The sequence below is a fragment of the Cheilinus undulatus genome, linkage group 5 (assembly GCF_018320785.1).
Source record: "Cheilinus undulatus linkage group 5, ASM1832078v1, whole genome shotgun sequence".
NCBI lineage: Eukaryota > Metazoa > Chordata > Actinopteri > Labriformes > Labridae > Cheilinus > Cheilinus undulatus.
In genome coordinates this window covers 14,174,988-14,199,505 of record NC_054869.1, presented here as the reverse complement: position 1 = coordinate 14,199,505, position 24,518 = coordinate 14,174,988, and the positions used below count along the sequence as shown (strand labels likewise).

At 39.1% G+C, this 24,518-nt stretch overlaps 1 protein-coding gene across 1 annotated transcript; it reads left to right on the top strand.

Annotated features, from left to right (window-relative positions):
* Window positions 1–12,951: 12,951 nt before the first annotated feature.
* On the top strand, window positions 12,952–13,751 carry nkx3-1 (NK3 homeobox 1). The gene is made up of 2 exons (XM_041788510.1): window positions 12,952–13,120; window positions 13,351–13,751. Exons 1-2 carry the CDS (start codon window positions 12,952–12,954, stop codon window positions 13,749–13,751), a joined length of 570 nt encoding a protein of 189 aa, XP_041644444.1.
* Window positions 13,752–24,518: the final 10,767 nt, after the last annotated feature.

Sequence of the window (24,518 nt, the reverse complement as noted above, 5' to 3'; positions counted from 1 at the left end):
ACTGTCTAACTCTACCACTAAAGGCCATTTTTCTCTGCAGTTAAAATTACACTTGGGGGCTTAAAATTAACCCTGAAATGTTTAACCCTGAAATTCCAACACTCCAGATTTTGCTGTGCAGTGTTGCTGCACACTTCCATGTTGTAGAACTGATGCGGTATTTTAAGCTTAGGTATTTTTAGTTCTACTGATCATTAAAATAAACACGGATCAGGACACCTGTAGTTTGGTTATGTTCTGGAGCGACCTAGGGTCAAATTCATCCTGTGATCTCTTTATCGCATGTCATTCCCCACTTTCCTTCTCTTTCCAAACTTTATCCAGTTTTCAGTCTAAATCAAGACAAAAGCCTCAAAATAAATCAAACAGACTCATACAACATGTGGGGTCAAACAGGCCACTGGCTAAAGGAGCGGAGGAGGGGCCAACGTGCTCCAACATTTAAATAATGAATAATTCTTGTGCGCACTAATTGACTGTGTGTCACCTTTAATGGACACATTCATGAGCCAAAGGGCCTCAGAATGAAGGGAGGGGGGGGACACCTCTAGGCGTAGAGAGGAGCTAAAGAAGAACAAGCATCTGGGTGCAGATAAGAGAGAACCTGCAGACAGAGAGGAGACACTCCAAGAGATCAGATAATGACTGTGTGTGTGAAAACCACAGAATGAAAACCATAGACTGGCACACACAGTTTTAACATGTGGTAACTTTGAACTGTTATCTTTTATTTTTAAGAAGTTTTATTTGTCAAGGATTAGAAATACATCCCACAACTTCAAGTTCAGGTTAAGCATTTTGATTGGAGAGGAGGCCTTCCATGAGTGCGGTACAACATCACTGGAACTTACCACAATCAATGTGTCAACATTTACTTATAAAAAAGTGGAACTACTCTGGTTTACACCTTAAACTAGACTTTGAAATGCATGTCAGCATGTTAGCCGTTGATGATTTGCAAATCCACCGAGAAGAATAAAAAAGGAAGGGACAACCATGGCAACAACACATATGCTCTGTGCAGACAATAGAGTCCATCCTGCAGGCTACCACTGAAGCTTTTATTACACAATGATTTTTGAAGCTCTAGGAGACATTTTACAACCACAATTCCAAAAAAGTTGAAGCGCTGTGTAAAATGTATAAAAACAGACTGCAGTGATATGCAAATCTCATAAAGCCATATTTATTCAAAATATAACAAACAACATATCAGATGTTGAAACTGAGACATTTTATTGTTTTATGAAATATTAGCTCATTTTGAATTTAATGGCAGCAACAGATCTCAAAAAACTTGGGAGATGGCAACAAAAGGCTGGAAAAGTAAGAGGTGCTAATGAAAAAGCAGCTGGAATAGCATTTTGCAACTACTTAGGATAATTGGCAACAGGTCAACTTTTTTGGGATTTGGGCTGTATGTTACCGTTACAGTTGCATTCATATCCTGAGTTTCATGCCTGAGTGTGCATAAATTGTGCCTGAGAGCACCTCTTCATGAGTATAATCAAATGAACTGAAGTTTTGGGTCAAGTGTACTGGGATCAGGACTCTTCTGTGAAACTAGCCTTACATAATGGTTGGGGGTTGACTGATCCTGCATGCATGCACTTCAGTTAGACCAGACTTGACAAGTTAGTCAGGGTATTCTCATTCTCCAAGCCAGGCTTTGACCTGGAAGTTGAACAGCATAAATGCTAGCAGTAGTTGCTTTTATCGACCTTCAGTCATCACCATAAACTGGAGGTACAGGGATCATTTCATTGAAAGTAGAGAGTGTACAAAAAAAGCACAGCTGTAAAGTTTGTCCGTATTTTCATTGCTTGAAACAACTGGTTAGCTGCTAGTTTAGCAAAATAAACAGGAAGACTATAAATCAATTCTGCTGTGTCAGTTTACCAGAGCATGTAGTCCAGTTACACTGACTAACTGAGCCATATGTTGACTTGCATGGAAATGTGCATTATATCATTAAAAAGTATTTATTGTTCAATCTATGTTCCATTTGGTCATTTTGAATGTTTTAGTCTCCTTATTTGTAGATATTGACATAAGATAATCAAAGAATGCATTTGAGATTGTTATGGTGCTAAATTATGTCAGATAAAGGTATGCGACAAATCATAAACAGCCCCTTGTGTGTTAGAGAGATGTATATGAATGAAAGAAAATTCCCCATGTTGAGAACAAGGTGCTTTATGAATGACGTCAGCCCAGGAATCAGTGAAAGGGCCATCATAGTTTACTCAAAGACATTTAATTCATGCTGTAGTCACGTCACCTTGTAAAAGCCAGGTATGTAATCACGCTTTAATGTAACAAGCCTGATAGTGTTGTTTGTGATTGTTGTTGAGATGATTCACAGGCTCAGCATCAGAGTCCCTCTGTTCAACCATCAATGGTAGAGTTATGAGATAATGAAGATGAAATATCCATGAAAGAAAACTATTTTTACTGTATAATCAGACTCTCTTCAAACTAATCCTCTGCTCAAAGAGCTCATTGTGCTTTCTTGTAGTTTGAAGTGACTGCTGGCTGTGATACTTGTGTGGCGTTAAAGCTCCCTCTAGTGGATGACCCAGGCATTATGGTCACATCATAAAAAGTTAATCTATCTTAACACATTTACTCAAATTTATTTTTTAAGCATTTCACCCATAGTTAACAGAAAACAATTTAAAGAACACATAAAATATCTAAAAAGGGACATTAAATGATAACAAAATTAGTGTTGATGATGGCAAAAATTACAATTTAATCAGAATTTGGGCATATTGTTTTAAAGCTCTTTAACATGACACACTAACATATTTCTCAACCTGATGACAGAGATGTACTTTCTGTATATCAAACAGCAAATTTAAACTGGAAGATTTCCTTTTTCTCTGTGGAGTTCCTCAGAGATCAGCACTTGCTCCACTCATTTTCACCCTTAACATGCTTCTTATAGGTAACATTAGTCTACAAAACCCTTTTATCTGTTACAGCTCTAGGCTGATGAATCATTGCTGTATGTTTCACTTTATACCGACAAACCTCACTGGGGTAAATGAGCTGGTAAAGACGCATCAATAATATTTGTGTCAGAGTGGTTTCATATATGGGCATTGAAGTGGAGGGAAAACTGTCCCAAGACGGTCTGGCTGCAGACAGCACATCTCTGACGGCCCCTCTTGCAGACCGTTCTTATGAGACGGCATCGCCGTCAGAAAGTTCTAAAAAAGTTCAACTTCTGTTTTGTCAGTCCACAAAATATTTTCACAAAAGTCTTGGGAGTCATCAGGGTGTTTTTTTTTACAACTTTGTGTTGTTTTTGGTCAGCTGGTTTTGGCCTCAGAACTCTCCCATGGATGCCATTTTGCCCAGTCTCTTTCTTTAAAGAGACTGGGCACCTTTAGTTCTTTTATACATCTTTCTCTTCATTGCTATTATTTTTCTAATGCTAGTATTACAGTTATCATTGCTCCATCTATTAACAGCATTCTTACTTCTGTAATTATTACTAGAACAGTTTCATTGAATCTAAGAGCAATACTCCTTCTCTGCTATATTTATTAATAATGGCGCTTGATTTAATTACTAACCAAGCTGCTAATGCTAACACTAACACATCAATATCCTACAAAATGAGAGATAAGTTCATGGTCACAACTGCCATGAATTTGTCTTTTGTTTGGTGTTTTGTTGTTTCTCTTGTCCCTCTCCTCTTCTTGCTTTTCTCCACCTCTACCCCTCCTTCTTGCCCTTTCCAACCCCAGCACAGCTTCTGCAGAGAGCTGTTCAACATGAGCCGACAGTCCTGCCTGTTAAAGGGAAGGTTTGTGTTGCCACTGTAACAGGCCTAAATACTGCTAGTGCTGTGTTTTTTATAATGGAGTATAGTCTTCATTATAATATTAATGATTAACACTAGTCTATTATAATAGGCCACAAAAGATAGAGCAGTCTAAACCTGCCCTCTTTGTAAAGTGTCTTGAGATAACTTTTGTTATGAATTAGCGTTATACTAACAAAGAGAACTGAGTCAAGCAAGTCCTGCAGGTCTTTAGATGTTGTTCTGGGTCCTTTTGTGACCTCCTGGAAGAGTTATTGATGCCCTCTGGGAATCATTTTGATAGGTCAGCCACTCCTGGGAAGGTTCACCACTGTTCCAAGTTTTCTCCATTGGTGGATAATGGCCCTCCCCATAGTTTGCTCGAGTCCCAAAACCTCAGAAATGGCTTTGTAACCCTTTCCAGACTGATAGATGTTAGTGACTTGGTTTCTCATCTGTTCATGAATTTCTTTAGATCGTGGCATGATGTGTTGCTTTTTTAGATCATTTAGCCCACTTCACTTTGTCAGACAAGTTTGAATTAAGGGATTTCTTGATTTAACAGATCTGGCAGTTATCAGGCCTGGGTGTGGCTTGTGAAATTGGGCTCAGCTTTCCAAAAAATGTAGTAAATCACAGTTGATCCATGACTTAACAAGAGGGGGGTTTTTACTTTTTAATTTAGAGTCAGGTAGGTTAGGATGGATTTTTTGTCTTAATAAATGAAACCATCATTTAAAAACTGCATTTTGTATTTACTTAGGTTATCTTTTGCTCAAATTTGTTTGCTGATCGAAAACATCTAAATGGAAAAAATATGCAAAAAAAAAAAAAAAAAGGAAATAACGGAAAAACACAGTGGTGCATAGATGACTAGCAGCAATATTGGCGAGAAAGGGAGAATTCAATATGCAGGGGCACAAATAGAGGTAGTCCTGTTCCCTCAATCCTTGATCTCAGGACAGACACAAGTCTTTGATCACTGCGGCCTACTGGTATCACACAAAGAGCCTGTATCTTTTTATATATTACACGAAATACAGGAAACCAAAGTAAATGACTTTATTGCGTAAATCGGATAAATCATGCACTCTAAAACAATGTTTTTTTTAATTAAATGTTCCCTTCAATCTAAACTTAGTTCTCTTACCAGGTGCATTTTCAGATTTAATGGTTAAATTTCCAGTCCAATGAGCGCACACAGAAGAGAAGACCTTGTGCAACTTTCCAGGTGTACATTATAACACAACGCTGATGCAGAGCAGATAAAACTCAACATTTACAACAAAAGTCTTACCGCTCGTCATCTCAGACAAAGAAACAGCAGCAAAACAACAAAAGATTGATGGCAAAACAACGTCTGCTAGCTCAAAGAAAACATCATCACCGCAGAGCGTGTAATGTGGAAGACAAATAACTCCAGCAGGGTAAAAGGGCAGAGGTTGTACCGTGTCACATCAGACACACAGCTATGCAGACACAAAGCTGTGCGATGAATGTTTAAGACACAATAGATAGGAAACAAACCTTTCCTTTTTAGCTTAGAGCAATCATGTGGATTGTCTCAGAACAAGAGTAGAGGATGACAGCATGTGTGCAGACCCTCACAGGCCATCAGTCACTCTTACTAGTAGCTCTGTGTATAAGGCAGAGTGAATCTGTTTGCTTTATGAGTAATGCTTATGATGACATTCAGCCTATGTGATATCAGGATGATCTTCGCCTGACGTTAACCACTGAATTTTCAGGGGACTTAGAGGATTCTATGTCTCCTTTTATTGTTAATAATAAATTTAGTGTTTCATGGCCTAACTTGCAACTTTTTTAATAGAAAGAAACTCCTTCATTAGACAGAGTGCAACTGTTTTCTTTCTGAGCAATGCTTGTGAAGACAAGTGTTAGTGTGTGCTAAACTAAATGTTTCATGGCCTCATGTGAGATTATTTTTAAGGCACAGCCTCCTTTAGTCATTGTAAGTAATGTTCAGAAAAATAAGTGTTCAACTTTAGATGTGATATCAAGATGATCCCCAGCTAACATAAATAAAAAAAAGTTAGTTTTTTCTTCATTTGTTTTACATTCAGTGCAGTCTGAATCACAACACGTGCACCAGCAAAAAAAAAGTACAAAATGTAAAGTTTTTGTTCTATTTAGAAAGTTTACATCCGCATTATTATCAAAAGACAAATGTTTAGAGCATTAGAATCGCTGTGGAGGAATTTTGACAATCTGCAGAAATGTTTTAATTGGAGAGTTTTCAAGCATGAATAGCCTGTTAAAGGCCATGCCACTAACCTGACATGCCAGGTTAGGTAATGTCTTCTGCTGTAATGGCACCAGCCTCTTGTTGCCTGTCCTGTCACTTTCTAACTGGGCCCAAAAAGTTCAGACAGGAGCTTTGCAAGATAGATTCGCCAGTGAAAAACAAGGAAACAAGTGTATCCATCTGCTTTGCAAGGTTATCATGCAACAGCATCTCAATAAGATATCAGTCAGGACTTTGACTAAGTCACTCCAAAACCTTCTTTTTCTTTTTTTTTTTTCTTTTAACCATTCAGGGGTAGACTTGCTGGTGTGTTTCGAATCCTTGTCCTGCTGCATAAACTAAGAGCACTTGAGCATGAGGTCACAAACTGATGAACGAAATTCTCATGCTGAAGAGCTCAGTGACTCCCAGAGTTGTACTGTGATCAGAGGTTGCACTGGACTTTCTTGTTGTCCGTCATTTTGACGGAAAGGGTCGTAAAAATTCTGTCATACCATTTTTACAATCTGTCATTATAATTTTCACTTTAATATCTGTAATATGATATAATTCAATATGACTTTATTGGTAGTGTTTAATTGATGAAGCGCCCTTTCCCAACTAGTATTTAAATAACAATCTTTGAGGTTATGCATTTTAATGGCATTGAGAGAAAGCAGTGCAGCGTTTTCTCCTCATCATTTTTACGCTGTAACAGTGGAACAACAATCCTGGTCTTCAAGCAAGCAACTATAAATTGCACCATTTAAGCTATCACATGTGGTTTTAAGGATATTTTTTATGCCAAGATGTTGTCTTTTGACGACCATAGCTGATAAGTTGTTTAAAGGCTGCACTGTGGAGCCATGAGCATTTTTGTCTGCTCCACAGGAGTCGTAACCCGAAAAAACGTCACTTGGATCTTGCACACAGAGTCGGGTGCATTTGTATTTGCCTTGACTGCTAAAATTTGTAGAACGTGGCAAATAGTTTCATACTGCGAGCCTGTGTCTCTGTAACTTTTTTAAAACCCTGCTGGATCCATCCTGACAGAGAGCTTCAAACAGCACACGCTCATGCATCATAGCACTGAGACAAGTTGGAGAGATGGAGAACAACTTTTTAAGTTAGTCTCTTATGACCTGTGAGAAGGCTACAAACGTATGCCTTTATCTGTTGTATTTCCATGGTTGAAATCGAAATAATACGCCGAGAAACTACGATGTTGAAAGTGAGGTTTCAGTGCGAGAGAGGGGAAGGTGGGGAGCAAGCGAGGATGAAGCAGTGGGCACTGTTTGGAGTCACCAGTCACCCATTTAAATGACTTGGACTGATACGAAATTTTGCATAAAATTAAACCTGTTCCGAAAAAAACAGAATGCCAAAAAAAAGAAAAAAAAAAAAATGACGACAATTTTGGCATCAGTGTGCAGACATGATTAGAACAACATGAAACGGACTCATTGTGCAAAGGCCTTAACACTCTGCATCCCGACCTGTATCCCTCTGTGACGCACTGAGACACCTGCAGTAGCCTCTCAGTGCGCTGTCAGCACCATAGACTGTAGAAAGAATTGGACAAACCCCTTGTGAAGTCAGTCGTCTGCTTACAATAGGTGGAGTAAAAGGGCTTTTGAAGCCAATCCGTGAATGCTTCCATATTGAAATCGCGGTCTCAACCGAACTTTGGATCAACCTAACGGCCCGCCCACTAAGCGCGACTTCCTGTCAGCCTGCTAGCTAGCATTCCGGTTGACAGGAACAGAGCCTCTGCCTGCCGAGCTATCTGTCAATCAAATGAGACGCGCCAATCAGCGTGAAGTGAGGTTTATCCTAAATATAGTCCAAACGATCGTGGTACAAAAAAATTCATCCCCCGTACAGTGGGAGCACAATAAGACACTAGCTAATGAGACACGTTTGGTGTTTTGAACCAGGCTGTAAACCAGTTTATTTTGTGTGTCAAAACCAGCTGTTTAACATGTGTGCAGACGGAACTTCCGGTTTTCCTGCATCCCGCCTCAAGTGGACACTCACAGTATAGCATTTTTTTGCACTTCCGCATTGGCTTCATTTTTTAGGACCGGAGGTTGCCGCTTGGTCAGCACGGAGACCGACGTGCTTTCACTAATCTATAGTATCGAGGTCAGTGAGAGAGCCCACTGGCTACAAGATTTTTAATAGATTAAATAACCTCATAGTCCATGGAAAAGGTCTATTCCTCTGTCTGTGTGTGTTGAAATGCAGGGTCATCCTCATCATTCCAGTTTGTCAAAATGACGGACAACCTTCAAAATTCTCCGTCATCCTTCAAAAAAATCTGACAATGACGGAGAATATTCGGTTAACATGACCTCAGACTATGATGGATGCCACCTTTGTAATATGAGTTTGTGAAATTTCATTCCTGCTGGATATCCCACAGTCAACTGTAAGTGATATTATTAGATAGTGGAAGCTTTTAGGAATAACAGCAACTCAGCCACAAAGTGGAAGACCACGCAGTCCTGTGCCAAGCGTCGGATGGAGCGGGCTAAAGCACTCCAACACTTGACTGTGGAGCAATGGAAACGTGACAAATCATGCTTCTTAGTCAGATGGTGAGTCTGGGTTTGGCGGATGCAGGGAGAACATTACCAGACTGACTGCACTGTGCCAACTGTGAAGTTTGGTTGAGAAGGGATAATGGTATGGGGTTGTTTCTCAGGGTTTTGGTTAGGCTCTTTATTTCCAGTGAAGGGAAATCTTAGTGCTTCAGCATACCTAGACATTTTGGACAATGCTATGCATCCAACTTTTGTGGCAACAGTTTGGGGAAGGCTCTTCTCTATTCTAACATGAATGTACCCCAGTGCACAAAGCAAGGACTACAAAGATATGGTTTGATGAGTTCGGTGTGGAAGAAGTTGACTAGCCTGTACAGAGCCTTGACCTCAATCCCACTGAGCACCTTTGGGATGAACTGTATAGAGAAATGGAGATTGCCAGCCAGGCTTTCTCATCCAAAATCAGTAATCAATCTTCTACAGAATGAGTGGGCACAAATTCTCAGAGAAACACTCCAGAATCTCATGTAATGCCTTCCAAGAAGAATGGAGGCTGTTATAGTTGCAAAAGTGGGGTGGATTTCGTATTAAAGTACATGTATTGTTGTGTTGGTGAGGCGTCCAAATACTGTTGTTCATATAGTATATATATAGCTCATGTTTCCCTATGTGGCAGTCTCTGATGAAACATCCAGTGTTTCCAAGGCAACATTAAAAATGTCTATTGCAATGGCTCTGTTAAGTACGACGGAGTATTAGGGCCATATGAAGAGAAAAAAAAAAAAGAATAAAAAATATTTTTTGATATAACAAGAATAAAGTCATAATATTACGTGGCTAAAGTTGTAAAATAACGAGAAAAAAACTTGTAATATTACGAGAACAAAAGATGTAATATCAGAGAAATAAGTCAATATTACGAGAATAAAGTCGTAATATTACGAGAAAAAAGTCGTAGTATTACGATAATAAAATATTACAAGAAAGAGAGTCTGCCTTGGATCTACGACGGAGTATTGTCCTGATTCTGATGATAATTTGATGCTGATGTGCCAAAAGATTAAGTATTTCCTTATTTGTGAAACCGATACTTAAGTATAGCTTCACAAGATGCTCAACATTGCTCATTTTAATGGAGGCGGTGCCCAAGCAGACCTTCTTTCTTGTAATAATTTTTTCTCGTAATATTACGACTTTATTCTCATAATATTTTGACTTTATTCTCGTAATGTCAATTTTTTTTTCTCTTCGTGTGGCCCTAATACTCCGTCGTAGTTAAGATACGTCTTGTAAGGACTAAAAAAAATACAATTTTCTCTGGCTTTGTAAACTGTTGTAAATATTTGAGGTAATGTCTAGACCTAAACCAAATACATATATTTGTATATATCATGGGAATATTAATTTATAAATCACATGGACATTTATTCGCAAAAAAATCTACATAATGCGCCTTTAAGTAACCTTAGATTCTTTGTAGATTCAACCAAATTTCATCACTATTTTTGCATCATATTATACACAGTGCACATGTACATTTAAGAGTTAGTACCCAAGAGAAACAGTGTCTAGACGGATTTTTATAAGCTCTCTTTGCTTATAATTCAACGTTCTCTCACAGACAGTGGTCGCAGCCAAAGAGCTTAAGGTGAAACATATCATTCTGTTGATCTTAATACAATGTTGACAACACAGTAGCTAACACTGAAGAGGAACTGCAGAGGAATGAAACAGACAGCTATCATAAATATTAGTCAGAACAGGAGGGAACAAGCTAATTGCCAAATGTATCTGTTTCTAGTTAGGATTGACCATTACTGAAGCATCAGAATGCTTTAGTATTGTACCTTCATGACATTAAAGTGATTAACATGACACTCACCCTGCTGACCGCTCAGTGTGTGGCTGGTGCCAACATAGCTGGAGGAGTTAGCAGGTCCAGGGGGCACGGGGAGGACCGTGTTTATCATACCTCCATTCATGGATTAACAAATGAAGCATGAATTCCCAGAGGAACACTATCAAGTGTCCTCCTCAATGGAGAGAGTCAGACTGAACCAAAGAGAACAACAAACAAACAGCCACCGAGCAACAACTGTGTCTGCCCAGGAGCCGGCCTAAATGTGTCGAACTCATTAGTGCTCCTCTCTGACCACCCACTCTGACCCCCTGATTCTCACACAGTATCACCCTTCAACTGTGGCTGGAAACAGCTCACTAGAATGAGCTACTGGAGGAATGAAGCACAAAATATAAAACTTAAAACATTGTGAGACATGGTTACAGAGAGATGAAGAACCCTGAGTTTGAATTCAGAAACTCCAGTCTGGATTGAATTAAGAAGTTACTTTCTATTTGTACGGTCTCTTTATTTTATAACATTAAAGTAGCAAGACTAAAGTACTTTTATGTTTTTTGAAATACATGGTCTGGTGTGATACAGTCCTTGTGTGCAATTGCTGCAATCTCATGACAAAATCCAGCACCCATTTAACTATCTCAGATGTAAAACAAGTGGGGCATCGATTCATACACAGCTTTAGAGGATAAATCAGTTGCATTGGAGAACTCTCTGTCATGACACTGAGTCAAAGCATCCGAGCAAACATTAGACCCCAGCTCTGAAACACGGGGAGGAGAGGACGGAGCTCTCTGGTCAGTGAGCGTGTCGGTTTGCTCAGCTCTGGTCATGGAGTCAGGGGGAACGAGCGAAAACCAGGACTCAGAAATCAAATGCATTCATGTAAACAAGATAAATAACACAAGGCTATTTAGTTTGTTTAATAAAGGGACCAGGTGTAGACCTGCTCTATAGGGAAGGTGCTTGTATGACTCCTGTTGTGATCTGGCGCTATATAGAAAATACAATTAAATAAAATTGTCTTGATGTTCAAGGGGCCGGGGGAGCCGTTGAGAGGGCCCCTAATAGCATGGTAGGGGAAACACCAAAGCTTCTTATTCAGTGGCATGATGTAAAAATAATAGAAACACCAGTAGTGGACAGCATCAAAGTAAATTTGCTTTGTCCATTCGGTCCCTTTCCTCTTAATTTTGCAGGAACTAAGCATATGTGGTTTCTAAAAAGAATTTCAAATTTTGATTCATCTGACCACAGAACAGTTTTCCACTTTCCCTTAGTCCATTTTAAATGAAATTTGGCCCAGAGAAGATGGATACTTTATTAATCCCAAGGGAAATTCAGGAGATTTATGGTGTTTCTGGACCGTGTTCACATATGGCTTCTTCTTTGCATGATACAGCTTTAACTTGCATTTGTGGATGGCACAGCAAACTGTGTTGACAGACAGTGGCTTCAGGAAGTGTTCCTGAGCTCATGCAGTGATTTTCAGTACAGAATCATGACTGTTTTAACAGTGCAGCCTGAGGGCCTAAAGATCATGATCATCCAATATTGACCTTCTGCCTTGTCCCTGTTGCACAGATTTTATGTGCTGTAGATGATGGAATATTTTAAGTCTTTACAATTTTGAAACAGGCAAACTTTTGGAACAGGAACATTTTGTTAAAAATTGTTTCACATCATTTAGATGCAGTTTGTTGCAGATTGGTGAACCTCAACCTATCTTTGCTTCTGAGAGACTATGCCTCTCTAAAATGCTCCTTTTGTACTCAGTCATGTTACTGACCTGTTGACAATTAACCCAACTGGTAGCAAAATGCTCCTCCAGCTGTTTTTTATTTGTATCACCAGCCTTTTGTGCCATGTCCCAACATCTTCGAGATGTGCTAATGCTATCAAATTCAAAATGAGCTTGTGTTTTTCATGAAATGGTACAATGTCTCAGCTTCACCACTTGATACGTCAAATATTGGATATGAGAGCTGCAAATCACTGCATTGTTTTTATTAACATTTCAGACAGCGCCCCAACTTTTTTGGAATTGGGGATCTACAACTGAGAAAAAAATGATTTTCATTAAAGTAACATAAGTATTTTTAAAAGCAAATACTCCATTACTTTAACTCAAGCAGTGATGTGACCAAGCAGCTTTCACTTTTAGTGGAGTAATAATTTACCAGGAGTAACTTTGACTTTGACTCTAGTAATGAAGTCATGCACTTTGTTCAACTGTGACAAAAAATTTAAAAAACTTTCTGATGATGCATTCCTGTTGCTTGATCTCAGAAGGTTGATCAGAAGAGTAAACCACTCTAAAGTTACTGAGAGTAAAAGTTGTCTGTGTCTGCCTGTCTCCTCCCCTTGTAAGAGTAAACCCGCCCCTGCTCAGCTATAAATTCAGAGAGCGTAAGGGAGCGAGCACAAACACCACCCAGCCTCAGTCACTGAGAGGCCTCTCTCTGATTCCTGGATTACAGGAGGGAAAATGTCTGACACAGTCAAACCTCTGACCTCCTTCCTCATCGAGGACATCCTCTCCTTTAAAGACGGAAAAAGGTGTAATGTTAAAAACTGCTCTGAGAAGATGGCAAGATGGAAAGAAGAACCAGAAATGTCAGAGCAGACACAGGAAGCAGCAACTGGAGAGCAGACAGGTGAGCTCCTGCCGGCTCTGCTGGTTAGATAATGCTTTAAATCCTGTTGTTTGATGTTGTATTTAATGTTTAAAGGCATTTTTGGTAACAGATGTGTCTGTGTCATGAAGTTGCAGCATAAAAGTAAACATAAAGTACATGTTTATGGGAGAAAAAACACTCAGCCAGTGTATTAAATCAACCATTAGATTTACCTCCTTCAATGACCCACTCATATCTATCCTTCACAGAGTCTCTGCACGCCTCCTGTCACGGCTCTTCAGACTCCAGCACCTTCTCCTCCTCAGGCAAACATAAGCGCTCCAGAGCGGCGTTCACACACCTCCAAGTGCTTGAGCTGGAGAAGAAGTTCAACCACCAGAAGTACCTGTCTGCCCCAGAGAGAGCTCACCTGGCCAGCACCTTAAGACTGACAGAGACTCAGGTGAAAATCTGGTTTCAGAACCGTAGGTACAAAACGAAACGAAAGCAGCAAAACCCCGAGTTCTGTAAGGACATTTGCAAAGTGGAGGGACTGAACCTGAGGGACGATTTGGTGCGATCATCGCTGATCACCTCCTTCTGCAAAGCTTACCAATACAGACCCTATTTGTGGGAATACAGTGGCTCCTGGGGGCCAACGTTGTGGTGAAAATCAAATCATGTATGAGTTTTTAATCTTGTTGATTCTTGGCTATTTGATATGTTTTTGAAATCATGTACGAACCATAACTGTCTGCTTTTAACATGAAAATTGTTCATGAGCATCATGTAACTTTTTATGCTTTAAGAAAAAATGTTACACAAAATCGTACAGACCTTAAAGTTATGGACGTGTGGGTTTGTACAAAAAGCATTTGATCTGAACCTAATTGAAGTTTTGTGCATTCAGAAATAAAGTATTGATATCTTATTCTTTTTTTAAACCCTGTTGTTAAAAATGACAGAACAGTACTTGTATAACAGCGCAAGTTAAGTTTTGCTCAGTTGTGAAGGGTCATACTTTTCAACAAGGTGTAACAGTTACCTCTGCCCCTCTTTTCCGAGTGCCCCCTTCCCTCCTGAAACAGAGGTTTAATGGCAGTGATGAAATCCCCCCCTTTGAAGTGGGATGACCCCTCATCTTCCTGATCAGCACATTTACAGTATGTAAACAGATGTGATTTTTGCAAATGCTCTGTGACAATAAAAACACCATAATTCACTGAAACAGCATTAAATTAGAATATTAGACCAGTGATCCTGGCCCACAAGTGCCAGTTATCTGGCTCGCACGGACCCTAATCATAGTTTAACTGAATTTGTCATCATTTTATTCAAAGTGTAAAATGATACAATCATTATAAAGTATGCCTGTTCCATCTATTTCTGCTTCAATTATTTTTAAATACACAAAATCCTTAATATACATGACCTCAATACAGAATCTGAGTATTTTGAATTACTATATAACCACTAACAGTTTTTTTTATGATAAGATTATGCTAATTGAATCAATAGTAACATGTATATTAACTTTTATTTGTGCTTTTTTTAATTTAGAAGTAAATCTGTGAATGTTTTGGCCCTCTGCTTGATTTTCTTGATGTACTTTGGCCCTTCAGACAAACTTTGTGGGGAACTATTCATTAGATCAAGGGTTCTCAAACTTTTCAGCCTGTGACCCCCAAAATAAAGGTGCCAGAGGCCCGGCCGGGACCCCCACTGTACCTGAAGGTGGCTTAAGCATAGTTGACCACAGCTGTGCACATTCAAGAACAGTCACATTTTAAGTATATTTTAAACATTACTTTTATTTCAGAATAAATCTCTCAAATAACTGTTTTTAAAATTTTACATTTAAATAATTTTATGCATATATTTTTTAAAAAAGGTAGGTAAAATATACCATTTGAAGTCATTTTAAAAAATTCTGTTTTTTGGAAGGCATCTGGCGACCCCCCTCAGTGTCGACAACCCCCATAGGGGTCCCGACCCCCATGTAGAGAACAACTGAATTAGATGGTTCACAGTTTGCCAATCTTACTAGGGAGGAATCTACTCATACATGTACACTTCTTTAAAAGCTCAACTTGCCAGTGATTCTTGAGGCATTCAGGGAGATTTTCCATTCAGTTTAGAGCCGTGTTATTTTGGCAGCTACTTTGAATGCAGTCTTAGTTTTAGCCTTTAGATTAAAATGCATTTTTAGTTTTAGTCACATTTAAGATATTTTTACCCTTCACAGTTTTGGTCGAGTTTCTACAGAAGAGGATTAGGGACAGGGATGAAGTAAAAAATAACACCATGCATTTTGAGAATTAAGTTAAAAATGACATGAAAACAGTTGACATGTTGAGAATAAAGTCAAACCTTATCAGACTCAAACAGTGGATCTTGACAGTCTCCACAAAATGCCTTTTATCATGAACATGTGAAACTAGACTTCAGATATAAATTTAAAAACAAAGAGATTCATTCTCTTTTAGCTCAAAGATCTGCTGTTTGTTGTAGTCTAATAACGTTTTACTTTATTAAAATTTCAACTTTATTTTTGAGGTACACAGCATTTTTTTCCTTCACCCCTGTCCCTTAACCTCTCCTGTAAGTTTTGGTTGACAAAAATTCAAAAACACTTTATTCCAGATTTGTTCAAAACATCAAAAAGTCCTTACATTTTAGTCTTTACTTTTAGTCAAGATGTTTATTTGAGTCTACGTCCAGGAAAAAGTTAGTCGACGAACACTTTTAGTAATAGTTTCTAGTTGACATTAGCACTGGTTTGGCCTCTTAAAAATCTCTATTTGAAGGGACACTCACTCCTAGCACCTCTCCCTACCCCCAACTATTCAGACAGGAGTCAGGACATCCTAATGCCAGACTTTAAGGTGCCAAAGGTAGGTGTAGGGCTAAGTGGTAGAGGCAAGAGGCGCAATGGAACTGAGGCTAATGATATAAAGAAACGGGGGACAACCCTGCAATGTAAATTTAAGTATGGTGTTTGGAGCAGAGTTCCACCTTTCTAAAAGTACATAATAGTTTGTTAACTGTGGTGTTTGACACTTCTACATTCAATAATTTATTCAAAGACTCTTAAACAGTTTAAATATTTTCTCCAGTAGACACTGAAGGTATCTGAGAGGAGTTAAACTGTGATAACACAGTAAAACGACATGCTCTGATAAAAGGAGACAGAGATGCGGGTGGTGTTGTAAATGAGGGCTGAAGAATGAGATCTGATTTCTTTAAAGAGTCTCCAGCCTGATTACAAAACTCCTCTTCAGCTTTAAGGCGCTGACATCACGAGGAAAGCTGCCCAAAGACAGACATTTTCAGGGGTTTATTTAAACTGGAATATTGTTGAAGTCTGAACATACAGAAGTTTGGGAGAAATACTACAGCATAAAGTTTCAGTCTAAAAAGATTAGGAACAAATATTAAGAGATGATGATAGACAAAACTAAATCAACCTGAAAACATGTAGTGAAACTACTGTACAGAAACAGCACTAAAAAATAACCTCAGTAAGCTACAGGGGACCGTGTTTTATAGCTGCATCTGTTTTTTAAGGGTCAAGTTCATCATGGTGCTGGTTTTATCGATCTATCGAGGCATGTGTTTGTGATTTTGTTAAGTGACTTAACCTGTTAGTCGACATGAATAGCACAAGATGAGTAGATATGAAGATAATGTCATTTAACTCTGTCATGGAAAGCAAAAAGTAATCATGGTTAGGAGCATTTAGGAGCATTTGTGTGAGGTGTCAAGGTAAGTCTCTCATAAAGCTGCATTTCTGATGAATATTTTCATAGCTTTCAAATATATCCTTATATACTCTACAATAAACTGTCCACTAATCAAATAACATCCTTGCAGTCAAATACTGATAACATCCAAAGGAGTTTTAATTCTAATATAAAACCTTCAGCTAAATTTGAGTTTAAATGTTTGAATTTTAATTATAAGCCATATTCAGCTGATGAATCTAGATCTTATTTTGAAATAGAAAAAATAATGGTCTGCATTGTTAGTAGCTAGGTAAGTTTAATGGCCAAGTATCAATCGTAAGCCACGATTAATCACCATGTTAATCACACATTTAAAATGTCATTATTTTGTATTAGAAGTAAATAAAAAAGTCCATATTGACATTGTGAACCCATGCTTACCAGTCTCTTGATTTTGGAATTAATGAATGCAAAAAAAACAACAACTCTACATTAAAAAAAACAACAACAAAAAGAGTACCTACAGCGGGGTACACACCACGTAAGGATTTTCTAAATCTTAAGAGATTTTTTTATCTGTTGGAGACCCCACGCATGAAGATAAAAAAAAAATCAGGCATTGAACAGTTTTGATCATACTGTGTGTGGTGTGCTCTGATAATGTCAACACAGCACACACATCAAGATTCTGTCCCACCACCAAACTAGAATCTTGTCCTCCAAGCCAGAAATCTCGTGTGATCACACGTGATCTAACAAAAAGAAGAAGAAGAAACATCACAAGGGCAAAAAACATAATTAAAGACCCATCTCATCCTGGTCACAACTTCTTTGAACTGTTGCCTTTGGACCTCTCCGCTGGGGCATGACGTATATTACCCACGACGAAATTTCAGCTCTATCCGCTTGCTGACAGGCTGACCCTAAATCTAACCAGTTGGGTTTTAATGCCTAAATCTAACCAGTCGGATTTAAACACTTAAACCGAACCAGTCGGGGTTTAATAGTGTATGGGTCGGCGATTGCTACTGCACGGTCCAGCGTAGACCCGTACACTGGGGCGAAGCTGTGTCATAAGTACAGCGTTGTAGTCATGCTAACAACAGCTAGGTCACGCTAACAACAGCTAATATGCTGCACACCCAAGCGTAGGCTTGGGCAATGACGTCACGCCCCAGCGAAGAGGTTTCGCCCCACCATAGAGGTCTCCAGCCAAACACCCCAGCGTAGAGGTTTGCTTGAGGGCTGCAGCTAGACCCTCTTGGCTAAAACGAGCACATCCAGACTCCGAGACAGTTTTTACCCCACAGCAATCAGCACACTGAGCAAACAGAACATTTTTAATTTACCAGCCACAATGGCACTTTACAACACCCAGTCACTTTATCTTTTTAAATTGTTTACTGTTATTTTTGCCTTGTGTAACTGTTTTTGCTATGTATTCTTAACCTAAATCATAAGGGAAGTACACTGACTGATGGTCATACCAATTTCGTTGTGTTTTTAGATACAATGACAATAAAGTGATTCTGATTCTGATAGCAACAACAGGAAAACACAACACGCAACATGAAAGAGGACATACAAGAAGAGGGAATGATGGTGTTCTTGGGACTACTTGTAACAGAAAAATCCTGAACTAAAAAAAAGAAGTCCACCGAACTTTATCATGCTTCAGCAGGTCAGCCATGCTTGTTTTTATTTACGCCTGCTTCCTTGTTCCTCAGTCAGCTCGCTTCTTGATCGGCTACATTCCATTCCACGGCAAAATTCACTGAGTCATGACTCTGGAGTCGTCGGCTTTCCCCAAACAAATGGAGATTTTTGGTCGATTGTTGGCCTGACCGTTTTCCAAGCCAATTATCGGGACGAATTCACTCTTAACACACCTCAGACCATAGGATAATCTTATAGGATAATCTTATTAGACATAAGATAATCGGCCGTTTGCCGTCCTTGGTCTGGAGGGGGGAAAATCGGGACAAAAACAGTCCGGTTATCTTTATGTGTGTACCCCGCTTTATTCCAAATCTGAGATTTAGCATTTAGATTAGTTTTGCACTGGCTCAGAGTTAAGAGACAGCTTCTAAGAACTATTTTGTTCAATATAGCTTTTAAACTGTTATACATAAAAATGCTGGCATGCATGTACAAAATGACTCACTGACGTCTAATAATTTCCAGTTAAGGCTCATTTATGCTCTATGCATTAGGATTGGGCAGTATCCGTTTTTTAATAATGTCAAAGCCTCCCCAAATTTTACCACGGTAAATGGTATTACCATCAAGTGTAAAAAATATTCAAAAAATTTAAATAAATAAAAGATTCAAGCACTTGTTGGAGTGCACACACAAGCAGAGAGCGCCTCTACAGGCACTTCATTTTACCTTTAATCAAAATGTTTCAGCTAAAAAAAAAAAAAAAATTTATAAGGCAACATTTACAGGAGCGCTGAAGTGATTTACAGGTGAGCATTGTTCCCACAGGATTAAACAGTTACTTCAGGACACAGGTGCCAACGACGTTTCTCTCTTTTTCCCCTTCGCACAGACGTGCGCTCTTTTTCTGCAGTCCAAGAAAGTTGTTTGTTATCCATCTGAAGATGACCTTTGACTTGTCCACTAAGCATTCAGCGAGTTTCTTAAACTGAAATGAGACATTCAAAGGCCAGCAGTGTCCTTATTTTCTATGACTATGAAAACAAAGAAACGATAAATGAATAAAAACGATGATAAAAAAGAATGGAAAAGTGTAAATTCTGAACCTTTATGTTAATGTTAATAGCTCTTGTAATATATTTTTTGCACTTGAGTGCTTTGAAATGAGATGTCCAAACTAGAATAACCTAAACAAAATGCAAACAAAATATAGTGATCGCCTTATGAACTTTAAAGCATACAGCTATAAAAAACACAAACACAGTATCTCAGTTTGAATTTGTATTAAGAGAATCTAAATATTTCACATGAAATGTCAGAAAAACACATTTCATAGGTAGCAAAATACAGAAAATAAACAAGGGAAAAAACCCCAGGTATTTGAAAGGTTTTAGTCTGTTTTAACCTGAGTGCATTCTTTTGTTTGTTTTAGCAAGCTTGCATTTAGTTTTGTTGCGTGCCCATTACCAGTGGAGTTCATTAACAACGGGACAGCTTTACCTCCTTTTGTGGGATGAAAACAGCTCCTACCATGCAGACATCTCTTGCAGCCCAGCAGTGATGAACAGCCATATACACACACCCAATAGGCTCCGTGCACTAAATGGAGCCAATCAACTTCCGGGTCTGAGTGTGAGCATAACAACTTGCGGTTCTCAGCATTCTGTCGGCGATTTTGGCTGGAGAGACAGGTTTGATGGAAGATTGTAAGTAAAAATGAGTACGTTTAAGATTAAAAAGCTGATTAACATTCCACATAGGTGCGTCTGCACTGCATTGTTGTGTGCCTCTGTGCAGCAATTCATCCCGCTATAACACGGAGATTAACTTCCACTTGTTCCCAGCCGATGTTACACTACGAGCTAAGTGGCTAGCCAAAACACGTAGGGATAACTTAAGCCCTTCAACCTAAGAACAAAAAATATATTTTCAAAGTCAGTGCTGCTGAAAAAAAGTAAGTGAACCCTGGATTTAGGCCCTGTTCACATGGAGACGAAAACAATATATTGCTGTTTCTATTGAAAAAGTTTCCGTAAGGACGGGATCGTGTCAAGAAATAACCACTGAAAACGACTGAAAACGCTGTAGTGCATATGCCAAGCCTGTACGTGGCGCTGTATTGCTGCCATGGATATGCACCAAAAGAGAATAAGAACATCACAGAAAACTGACACAAACTTTCTTCTAGTTGTTCTCCGCGTTGGATTTAAGAACATATGATGTATGCGTAACCCGGTGGTGGTAAAGGAGCATCAGATTTTGCTATAAAATCAATAACAAGCTCAGTAGCTTCTGCACCCGAAACGCCGTTTCTGTATGGATGAAACGCTAATCCGACAAAAATCTTTTGCGTATACACCTTAATTTGTTTCCGTGTGGACAGCGCCTAAATAACTGGTTAACCGTCCTTTGGCAGCAATAACGTCTAACAAGCATTTCCAGTAGCTGCTGGGCGAATTCTAGACCATTTGTTCTTACAGAACTGCTTCAGCTCACCCAGATTCGTAGGCTGTCTGGTGTGAACAGCTCTATTGAGATCTTTCCACAGCATCTCTAATATCTTGCTCAAATCTCATATAATTGATTGAACTTTAGGTGTGCTAACTCCTGACACCAATTAGAATTAGCTCTTTCTGGAGTCATTAGCCGAAGGGTTCACTTACTTTTTCCGGCATCACTGTGAATATATAATGGCTGGGGTCAATAAAAATATTGTAATTATTTGTGTGGTATTAGGCTAGGCACATTGTGTTTGTCTGTACTTGTGACTTCAATACAAATCAGATCACATTTGATGACCAGTTAATGCAGAAAACTAGATGATCTCAAAAAGTCCAAAGTACAGGACTGTTGTCTGTTTTTTAAAATGTAATTAAAGTGTAAGTGAACCCCCAGCTCAGAGCTGACTCTGCCCGTAATTCAAAAAATGCACAGAAAGTTAGCAGTTTGGTTCTGAGAGGAGGGAGGGGAAAAGGACGGGGCTTTCCAGATGAGGCGGGAGTGACAGTGATGTCCCCTTGTCAGTCCCACAGCACTGCTGCCTCATAGCGATCTTTTAAAGTGGAGGAGTTTTCCCCTCCAGAGTCCCCCTGATGCAGGCTATAGTGTCGTGGTGGACCGTGGTGGTTCTGAGCAATACCTGTTGGGTCCATTGGCTCCAGCAGCGGCGTTACTATAGCCAGAGCTCTCAGAATCGAGACAGTGCAGGTGCTGGCAGGAGAGGATGGGAGTGGTCTCTGAATGGTAAAGTCAGTTAGAGGCGGTAACACTCTATCTTTTATATAGAGTTTGTGATGTAGACGATTTCTACGTCACATAAGGCCCACCTTTTCAGAAAAGATTTTTCAAGACAGCTGTCCGTTTGAGCTAATTAAAAGCTATAAAATCCAGATTTTTATCAGTTCAGTGCAAATTTCAGCTATAAAACCAACACTTATGTGTTTTATTATAGTTCAGTCAGATACCTGTGTGCAGTTGAAAAAAATGTTAGTGTTCACTACCTCTTTAAGTACAATACTTCACTCAAAATATACTCAAGTAAAAGTAGTGATTTAAAAAACTACTCAAAGAGTGCAAGTACACAGAAAAGCCACTCAGTTGACCTATGGCTAAGCCACACCCCCTCCACTCACTCGGACAATGAACATTCAGTGACAGACGCTATTGCAGGTATCACAGTAGGAGACATTTCACAGAAGGTCATTGAGGATTTTTGGAGACAGAAAGATCACATAAGATCATCTAGAAGTCACCAAAAGGGTCTAAACTACGCCCTGGAGGGATATATGAATCATTTTATTGTTGAGAAGGTCGATAAAAAAGCTTCAGTTACAAGCCAAAATTTACAGGTCCCAGTACAAACGTGATAAACCGCATCTCGTTGCCATCACAATATCAGACCACAAGATAGAAGATCAGCATCAAAGTGCCACTGAAGTTAAGGTTTTTGGCTCAGAATATGAGAAAACCATAACGACCATCTTTACCATGAGTGTCTATCCATTAGCTTGGGGCTACAGTATTTACATTGAATCACTCAGCTTAACGTTTGCCAACCTTTGTTATCTCGGCTGTTACAGATAAGTTCATGAAGCTAAGCTCCAGAAGTTAATGTTGGTTTAACTAGAGCCCTTTGGACAACAGCTAACAATGATGTACAACCACCAAAGAATAAAAACTAGAACAAAAAAATGCCAATGAACTCCCAACAAACAATGTGACACAACGAACAATGCAGCTAGGAGCTAACGTTAGGCTAACTTTAGCTAACGTTAGAGATGTTGAAGATAACTTTATATTTCTTTCCACCAAAGTGACAATATGTAGCCTCAAACATGATGTTGGCTTACCTTAGAACAGATGTTGTTAATTCTATTCATGCTGAGTTGATGCTGTGGTCTACCGCACAATTATATCCAAAGAAGACACTTTTCTTGGTTTAGATGTGGCTTAGAAAAGGGTAAAAAAAACACTCCGCCGCCCAGCCTCTCAGGATACCTTGTGTTGGAGTCGCATGTACCCCATAAACACTGTTTGACTGTTTTTAAACTTAAAATCTAAAAAAAAAAACCTCATAAAAACGGACGAAAACTGACTTTCTGCTATACATTTCAATGGACGTCCAGGCAGCAGTTGTCTGAGTGTATGGAATGGCTATACGCACTGTGATTGGCTCATTGCGTTTGAGGGCGGGACTTAGCCATAGGTCAATTACAGTAATTTAAGTACCGTATTTTCCAGACTATAAGTCGCACTTGTTTTCATAGTTCGGCTGGTCCTGCAACTTATAGTAAGGTGCAACTTGAATATCTAAAAATATATAATTTAACATGTTTTTTAATGTTAGTTCATACTGACTGACATACACAAGGAGTAAACATTACCGTCTACAGTTGCGAGAGGGCGCTCTAGGCTTGTGACAACTATATGCTATATGCTCCTGTACCACCGAAAAAAATTAACGAAAACGGTAATCGAGCAGCAGAAAGAAAGTTTGGAGTGAGTGAGTGAGAAACTTGTGAGGGACTGGCAAAAAGCAGAGGTTACTCTTACTGCAATGAAGAAAACAAAGAAAGCTAATCGCAGGCTGAAAGCAAGATGGCCAGAGCTGGAGGAACGAGTCCACAGATGGGTGCTTGAACAACGTGCTGATGGGAGAGGCTTGTCAATGGTGCAGTTACGTCTCCACGCCCTGGTAGTTGCCAAGGAGAGGAATATAAATGACTTTGCAGGCGGGCTTTCTTGGTGTTACTGCTTCACGCAACGTAACCGCCTCTCTATCAGAGCACGGACAACGGTGTGTCAGTTTCTATATATATATATAAATACGACTTATAGTCCAGTCCATTCCTGAAGAGAAAAATAAGTTTTAGTGGTTGAATGTTATGCCTGATTAATTTCTGACCTCTCAGAGAAGCCCAGTGCACCAGCTCAAATTTGGGTATAAAAAGGTGAATTCAGTTTGAAATTCCTCATTCCTTTTCAAAATGGTAAAACGTGGAGAGCTCACTGAAAATCAAAGAGTCTGCATTAAAGCACATCATGATGCTAAATGGTCTCTGAGACAAATATGACAGGTGGTCTAAGAAATTTGTGAAGCACTGTATATATACAAAAATGTGTGTAAAATGGTTCAATTTTGAATGTTGTTAGAAATGCTGTTTCCAGTCATTATGGTCTTGCTTATATAGACAAATATAAATCCACTGCTAATAGGAACTAGTTTGTTGGAGCATTTTGTCCATGTACACCAAATTCTACTGATCTGAGGCTGGTCACAGCTCAGGATTCAAATTTACATCAAATGGAAACCAGAAACCTAAATATTTTAAATCCCAACCCTCTGTATGGATTTAACATCTCCAGCAGCGTTGAATTAACAGTTTCTTTCCTTGTGATCTAATTTGAACTGCTCTATCAAATATAAACTAAAATCAAACACAAGAAGGTTTTTGGTCCTGTTTAAACCAGCTATTACAGTGGCCTTGTTTGATGTCTGTCTCTTTAAATTAGAGCTGTCAAACAACTAAAACTTTATAATTGCAATTCATCTT